The sequence below is a fragment of the Harpia harpyja genome, chromosome 19 (assembly GCF_026419915.1).
Source record: "Harpia harpyja isolate bHarHar1 chromosome 19, bHarHar1 primary haplotype, whole genome shotgun sequence".
Lineage (NCBI taxonomy): Eukaryota > Metazoa > Chordata > Aves > Accipitriformes > Accipitridae > Harpia > Harpia harpyja.
In genome coordinates, this window is record NC_068958.1 from 5,124,498 (window position 1) to 5,145,424 (window position 20,927).

At 54.0% G+C, this 20,927-nt stretch overlaps 2 protein-coding genes across 6 annotated transcripts in view; one reads left to right on the forward strand and one right to left on the reverse strand.

Annotated features, from left to right (window-relative positions):
- The window catches only part of RALGDS (ral guanine nucleotide dissociation stimulator), a 63,250-nt gene extending 52,123 nt beyond the window's left edge, over positions 1–11,127 (forward strand). For 3 of the 5 annotated variants that reach the window (XM_052815947.1, XM_052815945.1, XM_052815943.1), the window contains exons 2-18: positions 2,314–2,424; positions 2,982–3,175; positions 3,575–3,649; positions 3,820–4,013; positions 4,413–4,534; positions 4,693–4,908; positions 5,041–5,144; positions 5,506–5,590; positions 6,293–6,370; positions 6,470–6,556; positions 6,890–6,922; positions 7,141–7,262; positions 7,456–7,551; positions 7,718–7,919; positions 8,149–8,508; positions 8,638–8,752; positions 8,959–11,127. In XM_052815947.1, the coding sequence (XP_052671907.1) occupies positions 2,314–2,424; positions 2,982–3,175; positions 3,575–3,649; positions 3,820–4,013; positions 4,413–4,534; positions 4,693–4,908; positions 5,041–5,144; positions 5,506–5,590; positions 6,293–6,370; positions 6,470–6,556; positions 6,890–6,922; positions 7,141–7,262; positions 7,456–7,551; positions 7,718–7,919; positions 8,149–8,508; positions 8,638–8,752; positions 8,959–9,134 (2,370 nt within the window). In that variant the 3' untranslated portion in view covers positions 9,135–11,127. The remainder of the gene's footprint in view (positions 1–2,313; positions 2,425–2,981; positions 3,176–3,574; positions 3,650–3,819; positions 4,014–4,412; positions 4,535–4,692; positions 4,909–5,040; positions 5,145–5,505; positions 5,591–6,292; positions 6,371–6,469; positions 6,557–6,889; positions 6,923–7,140; positions 7,263–7,455; positions 7,552–7,717; positions 7,920–8,148; positions 8,509–8,637; positions 8,753–8,958) is intronic. The other 2 variants (XM_052815944.1, XM_052815946.1) reach the window with 2 other exon arrangements.
- A 1,655-nt stretch (positions 11,128–12,782) lies between these two features.
- Positions 12,783–20,375, reverse strand: GTF3C5 (general transcription factor IIIC subunit 5). Its single transcript, XM_052815955.1, has 11 exons — positions 20,208–20,375; positions 19,550–19,772; positions 19,109–19,307; positions 17,824–18,019; positions 17,353–17,457; positions 16,718–16,832; positions 15,970–16,050; positions 15,312–15,409; positions 14,569–14,651; positions 14,124–14,266; positions 12,783–13,460 (listed from the first exon to the last, which is right to left on the reverse strand). The coding sequence occupies exons 1-11, from the start codon at positions 20,355–20,357 to the stop codon at positions 13,303–13,305; spliced, it is 1,551 nt and encodes a 516-aa protein (XP_052671915.1). The 5' UTR covers positions 20,358–20,375; the 3' UTR covers positions 12,783–13,302.
- Between the last annotated feature and the right edge of the window lie 552 nt (positions 20,376–20,927).

The following is a 20,927-nucleotide window of genomic DNA, read 5'->3' on the forward strand; positions in this document are numbered from 1 at the left end:
GTTTAAACAGTTTCGTCTTCCCCAAACCGGGGCCAACGTCACGGGTGGCTGCTGGGGCTCCCAGCGCGGACGTGACGTGGGGCTGCAGAGGAGGGGGGAGTCAGGGTGGGCTCAGGGGCTTGTTCGTGCCCCCGTCGGTGTTTGGGCAGTGTGGTGCCAACCGTCGGGGCTCAGGGCTGCCAGCCCGCCTGGGCCTGGGCCAGCTAAGCTGGGGGGAAGCTGGGCTCAGATCTGCACTACCCCCAGCAGCCAGCATCGTCAGCCCAGGAGATTTATCGAGGCAGGAGGGAGATGTATTTTCATGTCACACTGTCTAGGAAGGCGCAGGGCACGCTGTGCTGGTGGGTGCCTTTTCCATTCTTGAAATTCAGACCTGTTTATACTTGAACATAAATTTATGCCATAATTTATCCCAGAGCATAGAACAAGAAGGGGACTGACGCAGGTGTCCAGAAGGACGTCTGTCTGTCCACTGCCTTATGCGAGTGCTGTCAGGGTTGGTCTGGAAGCCAGTGAATCCCTGGAAAGACTTCTGATGTTCACAGCACAGCCAAAGTTAGGAGCCTCACAACCCCTTGAGCTTCAGCAAACCAAACCTCTGCATACTCTGGCATGAAGTGAGAAGAGCAGGTTCAGCAGAAAGTGAGGAAGAAGTCGAGTAACCCTGCCCAGGAGGATTCGCTGTCCTCATTCATTACAGCCATGAACAAGAGGCTTTTTAAAGCTTTCCCCTTACTCTTTGAGCTTGCTGTGGTTCCCTGCCTCGATTCCTTGCTAATAACAAGCACTTGACTTGAGCCGGGTGCGATAACAGCGCGGTGACCGCTGCTGTGATGGTGATGATAAAGGATGGTGGTTAAAGAGCACGTTAGGTGCACATTTGATAGCTCACGGTCACGTTTGGCACTTTCTGCTCAGTGTCTCTTGAGATGTGCAGCGTCGTCTGAAGCCGGGGCCCTGGGGTATGGCTGTTCCCACATTCACGAGGAGCCGTTTGGGAGGAGGATTTTTTGCAGGGAGCACCATCGCTCCTGGGGCTCCGTCCTGGGGCCCCATCCTGGGTTGCCCCACGGCAGCTTCTTCCTCGGTGAGCCCCACGTTGTTGCTGTCGCTCGGGGTTTTTGTGCTCCCGAGAGGCAGATTGCAGGGAAAGCCACGGGCTGGCTCTGGCCCCTGGCTGGTCAGTGTGATATTCAGGGGGGACTTGTCCCCGAGTCCCTGCGCCCCGGCACGAGGTCACCTCCCCCTGCTAACCAGCTTATTGCTTCTGGGCATTTTCCCCATCTGCTGAGCAGTGGGTTTTGCCGCATGTTACACTGTGTCCCACCATTTGGCGTGGGGGATGGAGAGAGGGGGAGATCCCTGCAGTGTTTAAAAGGATCTGGATAAATCCTCTTAGGAGAGGCACTGACTCAGCAGAGCGTGGTGAGAGAGGAGGAGGAGGAGGAGAAGGGAGCCAAATTGTCCTTGTGGGGCTGGAGCTTCCACCGCGTCCCACGCTGGCATGTGGGGCCTGGGGAGGCATCTACCTGGGGACCTGCCCCAAGAAGCATCCCCTCTTTCCTCACCAAATTTTAGGTGGTCTCCATCCCCCCAGAGCAGAAACGTGAGCCTTGTAGTTGGGTCGGGCTGTGGCCCAGAGGTGTCTGTCCCCCAGGGGTGCAGGGACCTCTCCCAGCTATGCCCGAGCCCACCCCAGCGCTGCTCCCTGGGGTTTCCCCCCCAGCTTTGAGCTCCCCCCTTGGATTTCTGCCTTGTGTGCGTGGTCAGTGCTGCTAAAGCTTGCGGGCGGCTTGGTTTCACAGTTATTATTTAATACCAAAGGTACGCCAAGATGCTCAGTTCCCGCAGGGGCAGATTACCGAGATTACAGTCAGACCGGGCGGCGATGTCAACTTACGGCAAAGGCAAAGGCTTGGGGAGGGAGAAGCAGCCGGGGTTGGGTACAGGGGTGTGCTGCCATCCGTCCCCCGCGCTGCCCGGCAAGGGGTCCCCGCTCTGCCCGGCACCTGGCGCTGGCACAGCCTGGGTGTGCAGAAGGGCTGAGAGGCAGAGCCAGGGGACAGGGAGCAGACCGAGAGCAGCTTCCCAAAGTCCTGGCTCTGCCTGTGTGCAGGCTCAGGTGGGCCCAGGGTTAAGCTGGCCAGAAAGACTGGTGTCGCCTGGTTTGCATTTCTGAGCAGGCAAGGGAGGCTCTCGCTGCCTGCCGGCTGTTGCCTTTGGCTTGCCAGGATGCCTCGTACAAGCCCACAAGAGCATCTCTGCCACGCTTTACTCTCCTTATCTCACGGTGTATCTTGTCTTCCCGTGCAGAGCTCCACACAGGAGATTGGAGAAGAGCTGGAGGATGGTGTGATCTACAGCATATCGCTCCGCAAAGTGCAGCTCCATCACACGGCCAACAAAGGGCAGCGATGGCTGGGGGTAAGCTGGGGGCTCCGCCAGCTTCCTGCCACGGCGTATTTTCAGATGTTTCCCTTGCCAGAGACACGGTGACCCGATGTCAGGGCTTGGCTGGGTCGATACCAGCCCATGTCTTGCCCTCTTCTTGCTCCCCCATACACTCCTGTCCTGGGGGGTCCTCCCAAGCCTTATCTGGGAATCATGTATTTACTGGGAAGCTGGGGCATGGGAGAACCTGCTGGCTGCTGCCCCGTGGGAAGGGGCATGGGGAAAACAATCTGAAGCCCCGTTTTGCAAAATAGGGCAACTCTGATTTGCATCTAGATTTTGGCAACCTTGAGGCCTTTCCTGGGATTTCCCAAATGCTCAAGTCTCCTCAGCTGGGTTGCTGGTACTTGGTGTCTGAGGAGACCCGGCTTCCCTTTCCCCAGGCCTGTCACGAGAGCCCCAGGCACTGCAGGGGGTCCATGGTCCCAGCCTAGACCCGAACGGTGGCTCGTGAAGCTGGTTGGGACCACATTGCACTTGAACATCTCTGTCTTCACCCGACCCACTGACTTTTCCTCCTGTCCTGGCAGTTTGAGAATGAGTCGGCCTTAAACCTCTACGAGACGTGTAAGGTGCGGACGATAAAAGCTGGGACCTTGGAGAAGCTGGTGGAATACCTGGTCTCAGCCTTTAAGGGCAATGACTCCACCTACGTCACCATCTTCCTGTGCACTTACCGGGCCTTCGCCACCACCAAGCAAGTGCTGGACCTGCTGCTTAACAGGTGAGGCAGCCCTGAGCCCCGAAACACAGCTGGGGGTGGCCGGTGTCTGAGCCCACTCGGCCGGGAGAGCCCCAGCATCTTCTGCTGCCATGCCTTGGAGGGCTGCTGGGCTTCTCCCAGATCCATCAGCATGAAGGTTTTGGGGCAGGGCGGGGAGGACGCAACTTCCCGGAGAGCTGGAGCCCTTCCAGCTGGTACCCTGCTGCGAGGTGGCCGGTGCTGGCTGCTTCCCTCTTCCCGTAACGCGGGGGCTGTGGCGGAGTCGAGGGAGCAGGACAGTGCGTGGGAGGTTCATCCCGACCTTCTGGCAGAGCTGGGGGTGATGTGGAGGGACAAGAGGCAGCACCGAGAGGCAGCTGAGTCCAGGATGCTCACTGCCTCCTTGCTGTGCCCCACCAGGTACGGCAAACTCCACGTGCAGGCGAATGGGGACCACGCCAGGCACGCTGTGGACGAGAGGATGGAGCTGAAGAAGTAAGTCTGACCGCGCTGTGGGTGAACAAGAGAAGGGTGTCTCTGGTCGATAGATTTTCAGTTCTCATCCCACGCTGTTCCTGGTACCCGGGGTGTGTTGGGGTGCACACGGGTTTCTCATGGCACCCGATTCTCACACAGGCTTGCCTGTGTTCCTCCTCTCCCTGCAGCACCATCTCCTCCATCCTGGGTGCCTGGCTGGACCAGTACTCAGAGGATTTCCGCAAGCCCCCAGACTTCACCTGCCTCAAGCAGCTCATCTCCTACGTGCACCACAACATCCCTGGCTCAGACCTGGAGCGCCGAGCCCGCATCCTGCTGGCCCAGTTCCAGCAGCAAGAGCAGAGCGAGTCCAAAGCGGAAGGTGGGGTCCTTTCCTCGCTGGCAGGGGGTCTTTTGGGGCTTCAGCTGGAGAGCGTGCTACTGGTTGGCATTGAGGGTCTCCAAAACCTCGGGTCTTGCCACATGACTGAACCCCCATAAGCCCTGCCTGCATTTACATGGAGGTACACCGGGAAACTAATCCAAATGAACCAGAAGTGGGATTTCTAAGTGGGCAGCTAATCTGCCTTTAATCCTCTGCAGACACTTGTGTCCAGGTTTAAAATGACTGTCCTTTTATCTGAGCCTCGTTTCTCGAGGTGTGAAGCCAGATGGGACTTAAGAGCCCGGGAGGTGGGATGCGGGTGCCTACAGAGGGCTGGCGTGGGTCGGCATGGGCCCTGGCTCACAGCGGTGCTCAGCTTCATGCTGTTTCTTACAGCTGTGGACCATGGCAGCTGCACCTTCCAGCTGGTGGAGGAGAACGGGGTCGGGGACGGGAAGCCAGATTTCCTCTCCTTCTCCCCCGAGATGGTGGCAGAACAGTTCACGCTGATGGATGCTGTGAGTATTCATTCAACAGCCAGGTCGATGGTGCTTTGCCTGCCTGCTACCTGCTGCTCTGGGCACAGGCCTGTCTCTTCCCATCCATCTTTTCCTCCTGGCCTGTTCCCTTCCCAGGGACCTCAAAGAGACCCGTGTCCATCCCTTTTATCTTCCAGGAGCTCTTTAAGAAAGTGGTGCCTTACCACTGCCTGGGCTGCATCTGGTCCCAGCGAGACAAGAAGGGCAAAGAGCACCTGGCGCCCACCATCCGTGCCACGGTCTTGCAGTTCAATAGCGTGGCCAACTGTGTCATCGCCACGTGTCTCGGAGACCGGTCCCTGAAGCCGCAGCAGAGGGCTAAAGTGGTGGAGCGGTGGATCGAAGTGGCTCGGGTAGGACAGCCTGCCATCCTGCTCACCTCCTGCCTCAGCCCGGGGCTGAGGTTCTGCGGTGGGTGAATCCCAGCAGATTCCTGGGCTTTCTTTAACGCTGAATCCCCTTGTCATCTCCTTGTCTGCCCCCAGGAGTGCCGCATCCTGAAGAACTTCTCCTCCCTCCGAGCCATCCTCTCGGCTCTGCAGTGCAATGCTGTTCACCGGCTGAAAAAGACCTGGGATGAGGTTCTACGGTAAGCAGTGTCTTCTGGGCTCCTGCAGCTGCAGGGAGGTTTCAGGGGGGAGGTTGTGCTGTGGCCGTGGCCCTTGAATGTGTAGGTGGGATTTTCTCAGCTCCAGGATTGCCTCTTGGAGTGTGCCCAAAACCCAGGGACCAGCATAAGGTATCGGGGACCTAAGGAGGTTGAGGACATAAAAGCACCATCACCTCCTCCTCCTTTCCATGCAAAACACCCTGGAATATCCCCCAAACAGCAAGGCCCTGCTAGAGCTGTGAGCATTGCGGGGGTCATTTGGGTCAGCAGAAAAGAGCCCGAGGAGGAGACCCCAGGGCGACACCATTGCTGACTTCCCCCCGTGTTTCTCCCTGAGCAGGGAGAGCTTCCGCACTTTCCACGAGCTCTCAGAGATCTTCTCCGATGAGAACAACCACTCGCTGAGCCGGGAACTTCTCATTAAGGTATGGGGAAGTGGCACCCTGTTTCTGGCAGGGAGCTCGGGCTGATGCTGGCAGAAGTTTCCACAGTGTTCCAGCCACCAGGCTAAAGCCCTGGCAGTGCTGCCGGGGTTGCAGGCGTGGGTGCAGGCAGGGCGTGCTGAGTCTGGGGAGCGGGCAGGGGTTTTGGACCAGGCTGGGCTTTGTGCTTCTCCACCCAGAAGTCGTCATTGCCTGAAGCTTGCAAAGCAATTCAGCAAGCAGAGATAAGCAGTGGGATAGGATCCAGTGCACCAGGTGACGGCTCCTCCCCAGAGGGAGCTGCATTTTAGCAGCCTGGTGCAAAGTGCTCTTGATTTCAGGTGGTTGTAGGGTTTGTGAAAGGCTGCAGCAAAAAAGTCCTTCTTCCCTGTGGAGCCTCTCTGCAGCTTCCCAGCCTAGCTCTTCCAGTTTGGGGGCTGAGAGGACACAAAATGCAAAAGGGAACAAAACATCCCATTGAGGAGCTATTTATACAGAGCTGGAAATGGGAGCAGCAGTTCCTGTTCACTAAGCCTCTCCTCCCTGTGAGCCACGAAAAAGCTCAGCTTTGATTTCCTCCTCTTCCCCTCATCCCTCTTTCCCTCTACAAGGAAAGTTGTACCAATAAAAGCAGGGCTGAATTTTAGCTCGTCTATTAGTGCAGTTTCCCACCGAGGCTGATCCTCACCTCTCCCCCCCATCCAGGAGGGCACGTCCAAATTTGCCACCTTGGAGATCAACCCAAAGAGGGCTCAGAAGCGGCAGCAGCAGCAGCGAGAGATGGTGAGTCTGGCACGGCCACCCCCGTGCCCCCTCCCCGGTGGCTGCCCGGGTTGGTCCCCATTCTCTGCTGACCTTGGTGGTCCCTTGCTGTCCCCACAGGGTGTGATGCAGGGCACCATTCCCTACCTTGGCACCTTCCTCACGGACCTGGTGATGCTCGACACCGCCATGAAGGATTTCCTGGACGTATGTACCTCCATCTCGATCCTGTGCTGCTTCTCCTTCCTCAGCACAACCACCCCAGAGCCTGGGCTGATAAATGGAGGGCGGATCCCCCATGCGTCCTATGCCGGACACTGCACCCTGCGCATCCTATATCTGACACTGCACCTTCTGCATCCTATATCGGACACTGCACCCTGCGCATCCACCTCTGTCAGCCCATGGAAATGGGCCGCTCTCACGCTGCCCCTTGGCAGGGATGCCCACAAGGCAGTGGCAGTGAGCCTGGGACAGGGAGGGACGGGAATAATTTTTTTCTGCCTGCTCCACGCTGACGTTCGGCTCCTTCTTTTCCAGGGCGGGCTGATCAACTTTGAGAAGAGAAGGAAGGTGAGAGCTTTGCCTTGGCAGCAGCACAGCAGGGTGGAAGGAGGCTGACTTGGTGCAAGCCCAGGCTGTGCCAGTCACTTTGGGGTTGATCCCTCTCCTTTTTTTGCTGTCATGTTGTTCGTTTTGGGGGAAGGGGATTCTGGTCCTTCATATCTGCCTCCGTGGAGGAGGCTGGGGCTGGCAAACAGGTCTGGTCTCATGGCCTCCATTTGCTGCAGGAGTTTGAAGTCATCGCCCAGATCAAGCTGCTTCAGTCAGCCTGCAACAACTACAGCTTCACGCAGGAGGACCAGTTCGTGGACTGGTTCCACAGCCTGGAGCGGCTCAGCGAGGCCGAGAGGTGAGCGTGAGCGGGGTCCAGGTCCGTGCTGCTGCCGGTGCATCAAGAGGTGCCACCGCTCGTCTCCTCCGGCTCCTGAGCAGCAGCTGCCCCATGCTCCACTCCCTGCTCTGCCTCCCTCGCCATGCTGGCACGGTGCTCGCCGCAGCCGTGGCGGCGCAGAGAGCTCAAACCTTCATCTCTCCCCTCCCAGCTACGGGCTGTCGTGCGAGATTGAGCCGCTGTCGGAGTCGGCCAGCAACACGTTGAAGGCGAAGAAAAACACGGGCATCATCAAGCGATGGAGCGAGTGAGTCTGCTGATCCCCGGTGGGATGCGGGGTGGAGGCAGGGTCCAGCGCAGGGCAGCTCCGGCTGAGCATCGCAGGGGATCAGGCTGGGGTGGCCGCTGTCCTGGCCAGCCAAATGCACCCTCGCTTTGCTCCCTTCTCACCTGCCCCGCATCTCTCCTGGCAGCCGGCAGCCACCGAGCACCGAGCCCTGCGCCAGCGGCAGCTCCCACTCGAAATCCTTCGACCAGCTCAAGTGCGGGCAGTACCTGTGCAGCGGGGACGCCACCGACTCGGTGAGCGTCACCTCCGCTGGCTCCAGCAGCTCCGACGTGGAGGAGATTAACATCAGCTTCATCCCCGAGTCCCCCGACTGCCAGGAGAAGAAGGTACGGGGCAGCTCGCGGGGTCGGGGCCTCCAGAGGCAGGTGCGGCCGTCGTGCGGGGACTGCCTCACCTCTGCCTCGGCGCTGGGGCTGGGGGAAGCAGGTGGGGGTCCCGGGGGCTGTTTGTGACCCGCCGGGGCTAGGGAGGCCCCTGCCCTTCGCTGCTCTGGCAGCGTGGCAGGGCTCTCGCGCCTCCGGCGGCTGTAGTCGTGTCGGTCCCCCGTTGTCACAGGTCAGTGAGATCCCTCTGGCCTCCCTCCCCCAGCGCTGGTACACCCCGTCTGTGGCCGATGGAGAAGCTAAACCCACTGTGTCCTCCGCATCCCCTCTCCTCCCTGCCCTCCAGTTCTGGGAATCCACCTCCCTCTCCTCCCTGGACACGTCGGGCATCGGCTCAGGCTCCAGCAGTGCCTCGTCCTCTTCCGTCTCCTCCACGCCGGTGACGGCCTCCCGCACCCACAAGCGCTCGGTCTCCGGCATCTCCAGCTACTCTTCCCTCTCGTTGCCCCTCTACAACCAGCAGGTCGACGACTGCTGCATCATCCGCGTCAGCCTGGCTGTGGACAATGGCAACATGTACAAGAGCATCCTGGTTAGTACGGGGCACCCGTGGTGACGCGCCCCGCTCGGATGGGGGCACGGCCCATTTTGGGAGGAGATGGTGGTGGGAGGCTTTGCGGTGTTTTGCAGCCCCTGGGTTAATAACACTCTGCTCTCGCAGGTGACGAGCCAGGATAAGACCCCAGTCGTTATTCGCAAAGCCATGGCCAAACACAACTTGGATGGGGACCGGCCTGAAGACTATGAGCTCATTCAGATCATCTCGGAGGAGAGAGGTGTGTGCTGGGGTGTGGGGGGCTTTCCTGGGGGCTGCGTCCCTGGCCGGCCATGCAGCCCTGCAGCTTGGGCAGCACCAGGTCGGAGCTGGGCTTGGAGGTGACAGCAAGAGGGGTCCCAGCACTTAGGGACAACTCTTAGCCCCACGCTGGGCCCCTTTCAGGGAAAGGGTGCCCGACTGACCCCCATCCTTGGTCACTTCCAGAGCTGAAGATCCCCGACAACGCCAACGTCTTCTATGCCATGAACTCCGCCGCCAACTATGACTTTGTGCTCAAGAAACGAGGCTTCTCCAAGGGGGTGAAGATCAAGCATGGCTCCAGCTCCACCCTGCCCAGGATGAAGCAGAAAGGCCTGAAGATTGCCAAAGGCATCTTCTAGCCTCAGCCCCACTGCCACCCATCACCGACGGGGCCTTGGGGGCAGGCTGCTCCGGGCTTGGCTGCGGTCGGTCCTTGTGCCGCCCGGCACGGCGAGAGGAGCGACCCTCGCCCGCGGGGGACGGCCGTGCATCTCCCTCCCGCACCGAGAGCTGAGGTGCTTCGTCAGCCTCCGTCTCTCTCTGCACAAGCCCCCGTTTCAATCAGGTCTTTTTTTCTACACAGGAAAGCAGCAGGGGGGGAATATCTCTCTTTTTTTTTTTTTTTTTTTTTTTTTAAACCTTCCACGGTGCGACACTAGTCCAGCCGCCGGCCAGCCCAGAGCTGGAGCTCGCCTCTGCCGTAGGTGCCTTGTGTCCGCGCAAGCCGGGGAGCGGTGACTCGCAGAGGTGCCGTTTGCAAGGAGCAGAGCACGAGCCATCACCCCGGGGCTGCAAAGCCTCCCCCGTGGTGGGGTGCTCTCCTTCCCGGCTTTCCTGGCGTTGTTTTTACCTCCACGTCCTTCCTCCCCGGGATAACTGGCATCGCCACCGCTGCGCATCTCTGCCTGTCCTTCCCCCGGGAGAAGATGCGGATGCCCCAGGCTGGGAGGCGAGCTGGAAAGGATGCAGCCCCGCACCGGTTGGAGGAGGAGGAGGAGGAGGAGGAGGGCTGTGTCCATGCCGTGATGAGCAGGTGCCTCATGCTCTCGACAACTGGAAGCCTGCGTGGTCTCGCTCCTCTCCCTGATCCAGCTCGTCCTCCAGCTGGACTTTTGACGGCCCGCGTTCAAACTTGCACCAAAGATCAAACGCCAGTGTCTCTTCTACCGTCGGGGGAAGCTTTGGGCCGTGCCCCCAGCGCTGCCAGCCTAACGTGGAGGAGTAGAGCAAATTTCTGTCCCAATTTGTGTAAATAGAGACCTTGGGTCTGCGCAGGTGGGTGAGGAGCCGGAGAGCTCAGGATGGTCTGGGTGCCCCGGCTGCCACCGCCTGACCCACAGAAAGTGCCACTCACCTTGGGCTTTAACCGGACTTTTTCAAACACTGACCATGGGAGAAGCAGCAATGAGACTTCTTTTGTATAAAACAAAAAAGTTTACTGATTTTTTTTTTTTCTTCAATATTTATTGGTTGTAAATAGAAGAGACGAACTTGTACATTTTACTAATCTAGCCTCCCCCTGCCCTGCGGCCCAGTCCCTCTCCTCTCCCTACTCTAGTATTTAAGGCTGCTGGGAGGGATATTGGCAGCAGCAGCATCACTCTGCTGTGCTCGTGGGGTGCAGACCCTGCCAGCCCCCCCCTCATGTCTCTACCACTAGTCGCTCGAGCAGAGGCAGAGATGCTTGTTCTAATCATTGTAAGAAACACTAACCAAAGGGGGACCTTTTTTTGCTCCCGGCTCCATCTCTTTTTTTTTTTTTTTTTTTTAAGCGCTTCCTTCCAGCACATCTTTCCTGTTTCCCATCTGTCCGTGCTGCTGGGTGGGTGCGGCGCCTTCCTCAGCTCCAGGGGAGGGGCCGGGGCAGCAGCAACGCTGCACAGCCATGCTCAGGGGGCCGGAGCTGGTGGCAGGAGCTGGGCTGCGGGCCCCTGGCACCAGGTGGGGAAGAGGCTGCTTGGGTGTGAGCATGGCCAGCACCGAGCTCTCCCAGCCCCATGTCCCCTCAGGTGGCATCGCCCATCGCTGCACATGATGGGAGCCCCCGGCTCCCTGACGCAGGGGCAGCCTTCTGCCTCCCACCCTGCCCGAAGCCCAGCCCCTGCCCTTGGGCACCAGCACCCCAGGGTCTTCCCTCTCCTCTGTGCCTGCCAGCTCCTGCCCACCCTGGGGCCATGCTGGCCCCCACTGTCCCTCTCCCCTCCCACCGGTGTCCCCCAGCAGCCCAGCATCACTGGAGGGACTGGCTGTACCATATGTATTTTGTACCACTTCAATGAAGGAGCACACCACCTGGTGTGACTTGTACACAGCAATGTAATTAGTCTTTGCAATAAAATACTGATGCTCAAATGTCTCTGCCCCAAGGCAGGGGTTGTCCTGTCCTCCTTCCCCAAAATGCTGGCATGTTACTGGAGAAAGAGGAGTGGACGTGACTGGAGGAGGCGGCACTTGTGCCTGTCCTTCGTCCCTTACGTTAACTGCTGAGTTGAGCTTTGTTTTGTGTTTGAACTAAGATACAGGCTTGTTTGAGGGGACCAGTGCCCGATTTTCATGCGAGTTGTTGGGACTGCCGCATTTTTCAGTTGCATAAATGTGACGTCCAATTTACTGGTTTTACGCGTTTTGATATAAGCAATAGCTGTAAGAGCAAATGCAATGGTTGTTCCTTATGGTGTGGAGACAGTGGTCTGCCTTGGTTTGAGGCATCTTTCCTTTGGCACTAAAGGACTTATTTCCTAGCATGGCCAGCATGTTTATTTTCTATTTTATAATTGCACAGACAGCAGTGGAGACTACTTGGATGGTGTGGCAATTCTGAGTGTGGGTCTTAACAGATGCAGGTGCACTGTCCAGAATTTCTCTGTGCCTTTGGCTATGTAGATTAGTTTAAATTCTGAGCTTTTGGAAATGAAAGGATCAGATTGTGCAGACAGGGCTGGTAATGCTGCTACCTACTCAGGCAGAATTAAACATCCACATCACTGCAGTCTTCCCAGACAGAGGAATTTTGAAAATGGCTGGGAAATAAATGAATTCTGGCCCAAGTGATTTCTGGCTGCTTTGGCCTTGGGCTTCCTATGATGGAAAGCTTGGGTTCGGGTGTTTTTCCTAGCATTTCTAAGAGTATTTATTCTTGGTGCCTCCGAATACCTGAGCACATATTCTTACCTGGCAGTGGTATGCCTACTGCATCTCTCCTTTTTTTTAGTGCCCTGTTGCCTTGAGAAGGATAAGGCTGTTGTACAGCCCCTCGTGCCTCTGGATTTCCCCCTTGCCAGGACCTACACCTTACCCTGGGTGGCAGTGCCCCCAGACAGACCGATTGATGCACAGCTCCCCTTATAAACTCTTAAAGCTGTAAAAAATGCCTTTGTACTTACCATTGCAACACACGCTACCCTGAGGTAGGAGCACAAGGCAAAGCACAGGATCTCCCAGTGAGCCATGGTGAGTGCACACCTGAGGAGCCAGTCGCAGATGCAGCTTCTGTGTATATATACACTTACATACATATGCACGTATTCAGGAGCACAGCTATGTGTCACTGTGTGAGAGCCCTGCAGATGCTTCTTTTGTGGGCTGGAGGCCAAACCTAAGGAAATATCTCAGTCTAACAGAACTCCAGAGAACATAAAAAAATGCTGAAGCCTTGAGAAGCCTCACACAAGTGCAGGAGGCTGAAATCGTATTAAACCACACATTAGAGCATATTATCAGACACAAATGAGAAACCTTGCACTCCTAACACACTGGGGAATGCACAAGGCTCAGAAAATGCCAGCAGAGCCTTCATTTCTGGGACAGGGTGGTAGCAATCCAGCCAGCAATGGCAGACTAATGGCCAGAGCGGCCAACCTCTGTGGACCTGAAGCTTTGCCCCACTGCCTGCTTCCTTCAGTCCTTGCTAACTACTGGGGAAGTCAAGACAGAATTGAGAAGTGCATCAGCTAGTGAGGACAATGTACGCTACCTCCCACAGAAGGGAATTATTCACTGCCAGAAAGTGTGTTTTCCTGCAGGCTTTATTTCCAAGATCACCAGCAAGGCTCAATGCTGAAGTCATGGCACAGTATTTTCATTGCCCTTAGACAAGCAGAAGGGCAGCACCTGCCTTAGGGACTCCAGGAGCACTGGAGTGCTTCCCCCAGCACCTCCTTGGGCACCTTTTCTATGGTCCACGTGGCCACCAACCCGGCCAAAGTGCACTTCCCACACATGGAGAGATTTGGGAATGCAGCTTCTCCTCTTCTCTGGTGTATGGCTTGGATTCTGGGCTCTTTCTTGGGAGTTTGTTGAGCTTGCTTGAGGGCTTATTAGCCAGCGATTATGAAAATGTAGGCAATGGCTCCCAAACATCCAGAATGACAGCCATCAGCAGGCACTGCAGTCAGTGCAGAGAGATTGTCATCATCTTAGTACAAGTTCTGCTTTCCCACATCCTGGGCACGGTGGCTGAATCCTCAGCTCTCAAGGAACAAGAGCAGAGAAGATTCTGTCCAACAGCAGTAAGACTGGTCACTGAGTTCACACATAGTCCAGAATTTCTGTCTCCATTTCATTTTCACTCCCATCAGAAGGCTTGAAGTCTTCTTCCTCCTCCTCTTCGTCATCCTCATCCTCTCCAGACTCATATGCCAGCTGCTCTTTGCCATCTGCGCTGCTTGTTGTATTTGAGAAAAGAGCTTAATTGGGAAGAAAGAAAGAAAAACACTGTGATACCTCTCAGTGAAACCTGGGGGCATTTGCAATAGAATTCATAAAACAAGCGAGAGGAAGGCAGAAGCCGGAGGGGCACAGGTAATGTTGCACATCTTAGCAGAATCTGATCAAGCCCAAAGCAATCCGTTTTCATACTCCAGGAACGCTAGCAGAACAGCAGCAGATCTGCAGTAGTGTGCCTCCTCTCCTAGCTGATTCTGACCTAATTCACTGGGACACTGCTTTGGCCCAGCATTGTGCGAAAATAATTTCCTCACTTCTTGTTCAATTAATAACATCAATAAAAAGTAAAATGCCACCAACAGATACATCAGTAAGGATAAGGTCTTGATTATGACTATGCAAAGACATTTAAAACCTGAAGGCTGTGATACTGGGAAGATGAAACAGAAAACCTTTACTCCCAGCCATTCCTAATCCCAACCCACGTTCAAGCTGCAGGACAACACCCTCAGCTCACACACTGTAAAGAGGTAGAACACAAAGAGCACCAGATGTAGCACAAAGGAGGAGGCAAATACAGGAACGCTGCTGCCCCAGTGCTGACTGCAACATCCTCATTCAGCTCACATCTCAACACCATCAGGAAGGTAGTAATACACTTTGATGTTCAGAATCATCCTTACCAGGTCTTGTGGATCTGATTATCTGCTTTATCATCAGAGACATGGTATCTCGCAGCTCATCACTAGTCTTTGGAAGGCACCACCCATCCCGCTCTGTGCATTCTGACTCTGTGCCATCATTCCGACGGATGATTTTCTGTAGGCTAAAAAGCAGCAAAAGGGAAGGAAACGTTAGCCCTCTACATTCAGTTGTAGGCTTCAAATGAGACAGACTATGGCTTACTTCCACTTTACTTCATTGAGTTAGAATAGCGTATTTGGTTATTCAGGTAATTGTCATATGGGAAAGGAAGTTCATGTGTGAAAAGTCTGTTCTATTTTTATTCAGAAGCTAAACACCTCTTAAGTTTCTGGTCAAGGAGAGAGAGAGGGGAATGGACTGAATATGAACAATAGGCTTTGAAATCTAGCTCTAACAGAAGACTCAGCTGCCAGCGTGCAATACCTTTCCACATTCAAGTCACAAAGCTGGTAGAACATCTGCCGATAAGGGGGTAAGGCTCCTTCTCGGAAAATGTAGATGGATTCCTAAGAGGAAAGAAGGAAAGGATGAATGTGCATTTTATGGTGTAACAGGACAACTCTGGCATAACTGAGAAGTTCTTCTGATGGACTGATTCAAGAACAAGGCACTTCCAACACAAATCAATTCCAAGGCATAGGTCTGCATATGGCAAAAGATAAAGCTGAATGAGGAATGCAGCAAAATTTCACTGCAGCCATAGTCACAACAGCACAGTTGTGCAGAGAACACACTTCCATCTCTTCAAACTGCAGCTCTGTCTGCAGCCTGCTACTGCGTAACAGTGGATCATAGGTTTCATTCTAGCAAAAACGGAAGAATAAAAGACTCCTGTTTAAATATTTATTTTGCCCTGCTGGATTTTGCAGGACGACCTGATAAACACATGGTGAGTTTTTGCAATTCACCACCCATAAAGTTCCAATTTTATCAATTGAAACAAAATGCTCATCACATCTAAGACTAGGGCTGAGAGTACCAATGCCATCTTGCAGCATGTAAGAAACACATTCAGTGCACAGCAGGTGAAGTTCTGTAGTAACATGTACAACTAGCAGTTTCCCAGGTAAACCTGAGGACATCAACTCACTCAAAAATGTCCCCTTAATGACTGACAACATTTTTTCACTGAGCTATTTCAAGATTCTTGTAAAAGTAATGCTTACCTTCAGTTTATACCTGCTGGAAGCAGGCTTTTTTGCACCAGATGCACCAGATGTACCAAGCCCCTGTTTCAGATCGTGTACACTGACTGTATGACTTACTGAAAGACAAAAAAAAGAGTCCTAATTAGGGACATCTTTCACTCTATGGCATTGTACTGTCACTTCTCTATGTTGATTCAACTTTGCTGGTGAGCAAAAACCAGACCAACCCAGCAACTGAGCATGTGTTGCTTATTCTTCAGAGACGTTACCGGACAGTCATGGGAAAGGTAGCAAGTTTGGTGGGTTTTTCCACAGCGCATTTGTTCATAATTTTAACCTTTTCTACCCTCCCTTGACAAAGGAAAGAGAACAACTCTCCCCTTACTCTGCACCATCACTGAACGGAAGCAAATGCTGAATTCCCACAGTGTTGCTTGCAGAACACCCTTCTGTCTGCTAACAGATACTGTAGCTCAGCTGGACACGCATCCAAGACTCTCAAAACACTTCCCAGCAGGAGACTCTTCTACTGGCTTAACAGCAGCACCGTATCATAACCAGAAATAAAGCTCCAGTTTCGGCTCAGCTAGAACACAGGAAGACCCTTCACCACCTGCGACTAGGATGGGGTAAACAAACAGAAGAGCCAGACAGCCCTTCTGCTGGCACAGCATACCTTGCTTCTTGACAGTGATGGGCAGACTGTAGTTATACGTGCTGCGTTTTGCTTTCACGGGCATATCATTAGGGGCATAACCTAGAGGTGAAAAAAGAAAACCAATAATGAACTGAGGGCAAGCACCCTGCAGAATAACCCTAGCTCAGTAACAGAAGTGCTGGACTGGTGTGTGAAAGGCAGTCTGGTCTTTGGGATATGCTGACTTCAGCAAGGTGGGGAGAGGAGAGGTATGTGATCAACAAAAGCCTTTAACCCAGAAAGAGGGAGAGGTGATCTGATGGTAATGACTGGATGCCAGCTCTGTCATGGACTTCTTAGGTGACCTCAGAAAGTCCTTTCCCTCAACCTGCCCTCTGCAAAATCAGAGCAGGGGAACCCTATGTCCTATGGTCTGAGACCTAGCGTCCTGCACAAGATGTTGAGGTCTTTGAGGAAGAGCTACTATGTAAACAACAGCATCTACTGCTCAGTGCCTCCCCTGAGCGAGAGGGAAGATGGTCTCCTACATCCATTTGGGCTTTGAACACATGGAGGAGCAAAGTCAGCCAGCTGCCCATTGAGTTTGGAATGTGCCAAATGAGGAAAGACATATCGCATACGTATCAGTAAGCAATGAGCTCAAAAGGTGTCATCTTCATCAGAGCAGAAATATGGCAAAAGAGTTTGAAAAACAAGTAAAAAGAAAAGTACTACCAGGATTAACCAGAAAGCAGAGAGAACGTCTCTGTGGGTTGGGCCCTTTTACCATATTTCATTCCACAGCGAATTCGGAAGTCCAGTACTTGATAAATCTTTGCTTCAGGGTGTTTTCTGGGGTCATACCCAAACCTAACCCATAAGCTTCTCCAAGGACCTGTTAACTGCATAAACACACATGGGGGAAGATGGTTACAAAAAAATAGTACAGTGTTGCAGAGGTTCTTAGAAAATTCTAATACTTCCCATCATTGCCCAAAGATTATTTCTTTAACCAGCTCTTTCCTCACTTGCCACGCCAGTATTTTTATACTGAAACTTGGGCAATCAATGCATTGAAGTACAAATACTTGCATGCTTTTACAGACTAACTTAAAAAGTCACAATAAAGTGTTTGTTTGGACAAATTCTACTACCATTGCCAGATGGACAGTCAATTTGAGTGTCTGAACAGCAAAGCCCATTAGAACCAATGGAGTGAACAGTAACTGAATCCTCCATGGCTTTAACTTCTGTTCAAAAGCAAGGCTTTCCTTCCCTCTTCCTCTTTACATAACATTAAGCTCGGGTACTTAGTGGTAGGACCTCAGAAACAGTCAAGAACCTGGAACACCCGGCTGATGCTCCCTTGCTCTGCCTCCTAGCAGCCTCAGACAGGCACAAGGGCAGATATAACAGACTCACCATGTAATAGGCCAAATACGGCAACAGAAGTTTCAGCTTGTCTGGGTGGACACTGATATTGGCTTTTACTGCATTCCGAGACCAGACAGGACGGACTTCAAAGAGCTAAAATAATACAGAAACAACCATGAAACAGTGGGAGGTAGGTTACCAGTGGCAGTTCAGCTTTCTAAGTGGACTGTCTTCTGTATTGGGGCCTTTAGCCCTTATTGTGACCTATCAGAATGGTAAAGTAAGAACTAGTGACACAAAAAGGAACTTAATGTGAGTTGGCTGCAAAGACAGATTCAAATCTTGACATGCGTAATTGAACTGAACACAGCAGTGTCAGTGGCGCCTACTGTCACTTGCTGTATCAGTCAGTTAAAATCACCATGAATTTTTGGGGAAGTCAGAAAAAATGGCTGCATGCAGTTTTTTCCTACACAGCATGCTGCAGTACAGTGCTCAGGTCAGGAATAAGGCACATACCTTTCTCAGCTCTTCCTCCACCTTTTTATCCACAGGATTGGTGCACACTTTCTTCCAGGTCTGTACAGCAGCATCCAGGGGTTTAGTTGGGATTTCCTCATCATCAAAGTTCACAAAGATGGCATTGTGTGGGCGACGGGCCCTGCTGAGGCCAATCAGGTTCTCACCAGACACCTGGGGATTGTTGTATCCCTCCCTAAGAAAAAGGGAAAGCATCGGGTTTGCTTTCTGCCTGTGGCACACAGAGACTCGGGCCTTCATGGGAACATGCAAAAATGGAAGTTTGTGCTCCAGATTTTGGAAGAGAAGGCACTCAGCTGGGTGAGCAATGGGTTGCTTTACCTTTGGTCCCACTTCCATGTGGATTTTGGAATCATATACTGGTATCATAAAAGACTCTTGTGACACCACTGAGGGAAGAAAATTTAAATTAAAAAACCCTGTAAAACTACATACAGCTGCCTGATGACAGAGGTCCCCTGCACTATCTGACAGAAAACCCTCAGGCAGTTGGCTACTAATCTGTATGAAATGCATTTGCAGCACAAAAGGCTTCACCCTCTGCATTTGCTCTACTGTAGTTACAGCAGCTCAGTAGGGTGCAGGGACAAGGCAAGATGGAAATGCAGTTAATTTTTTTTTTTTTTTAAAAGAAGTGCCGATGAAGGACTACAGTGAGAAAATGAAAGATGTTTCTTGTGGGAGATCTCACAGATTGTTCTTCTGGCAAAACTAACTGGGCACCAGGAGGGAACAGGTCCGGTGAGTGCGGTCACAGGAACATATGGCATCGATTCCTGCACACTCTCCCCTCGGCTCCAGCCCACTGGAAGCAGGCAGAAAGCCGGGCTCACTGCATCCCACACTGCGTGTAGCGTGCTGGGGGAGGCAGTCGTCTTCACCAGATCACCAGGTCCCCTCAGCTATCAAACCCTCAAGCGGACTTTTGCTGAGGTTTCTGCTGCCAGGCAGTTTCTCAAGCGTGCCTGCCTCTGTTGTACCAAATCAAGAGGGATAAAACAGAACAAGGCAGCAGCTTAAACAGGTGGAATACATGAACGATGTATTTAGTCCTGCTCTGATGCTTCAAGAGCAGAGATCGTATTATAACACTGAAGTCACAATAGATTGGAGGCATCTTCAAGTGCTTCCTTTTCCCAAAAAGGAAATCTTAACTTGAAAGCTTGTCTGCTAGAAGTATATATCAAACCAGCAAAACGTTTCACTACCTGTCCGTTCCAGAACCAACACAGCTATTTACTACATTATGAGAAAAGGCACTAACCGGTGTTGTATATCTGGCCGATAAAAATAGTCAACAGGAGTGTCCAGACGTGAGAAAATCGGTGGCGGGATGTAGAGAGGTAATTCTTTATTGAAAAATTCTTCCTTCTCTGGTTTGAGCATTAGAACCTTGTCATACATGGAGGTTTGTTTGCCATCAGGACCAGAGTGCATTGCCAGGTACTGGAAATCAGACATTCCTGTGAGAAACAAAAGTTAAAACATTGTGAAGTTCATTGTGAATACAACAATATTTCTCACAACACTCAACTTTCAGGAGCAGGAGTCTGATAAGTTTATGCAAATGTTTATACAGCAAGGAGGCTGTAACAACAAGACACTTGATTTTCTTTCTGGTCCTGGGTTGTTTAAAGGGAAACACTTCCCCTTCCCATCAGACAAACTCGTCTGTAAGCCACGTGGACACAAACCCAAGTACTACCTTGAAATTTGTAAACGGTGGTGACAGTCCCAAGAATTTCCATTTCAAACCGGACTTCTGGCTGGATTTGTTCTTCGGTGTCCAACTGCTTTTTCTTCTTGGTCCTCCTTTTCACCTTGAGCAGCATGGTGGAGGTGGGGAAGCGATTGGCACAGACGGGATGGCAGTAAGGGTCCTTGGGGCGAAAATACAGCTCCAGCCTTTTGGCAGGGTCTGCATAAATCTGTCAGCGAGGGCAAGCACAGTCTCCGTTAGCACTGCGCCCACGCAGCCCGTCTCCCCTGGACTCTCTTTGGCACCAGGCCCCGGCCTCACCCCCTCACCAGCCGTTTCCCCTCACACCGCCTCAGGGATACGAATCCCCGCTCCACCCACACCGGCTCAGGGGGACGCGCAGCCGCTCCCACCCTGCCCGACACCTCCCGTCTCCTCTCTCGTGGACTCCAGCGGCCCAGGCGAGCGGCCTTACCCCGAAACCACGCGTGGAGCCTGCGTGGGGACGTGCTGGGCCCGAACAGCCCGCACAAAGGGGTCCCACAGCGCGGGAACTCCTCGACCCCGGCCCCCCCCCCGCGCCTCCAGCCCCCTCCTCAGGGCCGGGGCTTGGCTCCCCGCCCGGCAACCCCTCAGCCCGGATCACCTCCGCCCCCCCCCTCACCCGCGACACCCCCTGCTCTCCTCCCAGCGTCCGCAGCATGGCCCCGACGTCCCGCACCAGTCCCGGGTACTCCACGCACACCAACCGCGGCGTGCGGGGCAGCTCCAACACGGCCGAACCCCGCTCCCGCCACTGCCGCCCCGCCGCCATCGCTTCCCCACCCCGGTCCCTCCCGCCAACCGCCCCCCCAGCGCCTCGCCCCGCGGGCCGCGGCACAAAGGTTCCGCCGAAGATCGGTTCCTACCGCGGCGGTGCGGGGCCTGGCCGGGCCCGCGGTGGGGGGGTGCGGGTGGGGGTGAAGGTGGGCGAGCACCCGTGCTCCTCTTCTCGCCCGGGCTCGGAGCTGGGACTCCTCAGCTCAGCCTGGCCTCTGCCAAGGCGGGGGGGGGGGGGGACTTGTGCCTATAAACCGGTGCGGAATAACCTCCCGCCATTGGGTTTATTTCGCCCTCTTTGAGTTTCGGAGCCGATTTTCCGTGCACGTAGGGCAACAGTTCACCCGTCGGTTTGCGTTCGTAGGTTACAACTGTAATTATCTAAGGGCTGTTTGTTATTAGCGTGGGTGTTGATGGTAACGCGGGGATATCCAGAGGACAGGGCCTGTCCTGCGACGAGGAAAAACAAACCCTGAGCCAAACGGCTGGCCGAGCAGGCCGAGCCGCGGCTCCCGGTGTCAGCGGCTTCACCGGGACATTGCTGTGTTACGGGCCAGGGGAACAC

Excerpts from the sequence above, each read along its gene's own strand:
- GTF3C5 (XM_052815955.1), bottom strand. The coding sequence starts at position 20,357 with ATGGCGGCGGGGCGGCAGTGGCGGGAGCGGGGTTCGGCCGTGTTGGAG. Across the intron at positions 17,458-17,823 it reads TGGAGGAAGAGCTGAGAAAG|CTCTTTGAAGTCCGTCCTGT; the intron begins GTATGTGCCTTA and ends GTATTATTTTAG. Across the intron at positions 13,461-14,123 it reads AATCAGATCCACAAGACCTG|CTCTTTTCTCAAATACAACA; the intron begins GTAAGGATGATT and ends TTCCCAATTAAG.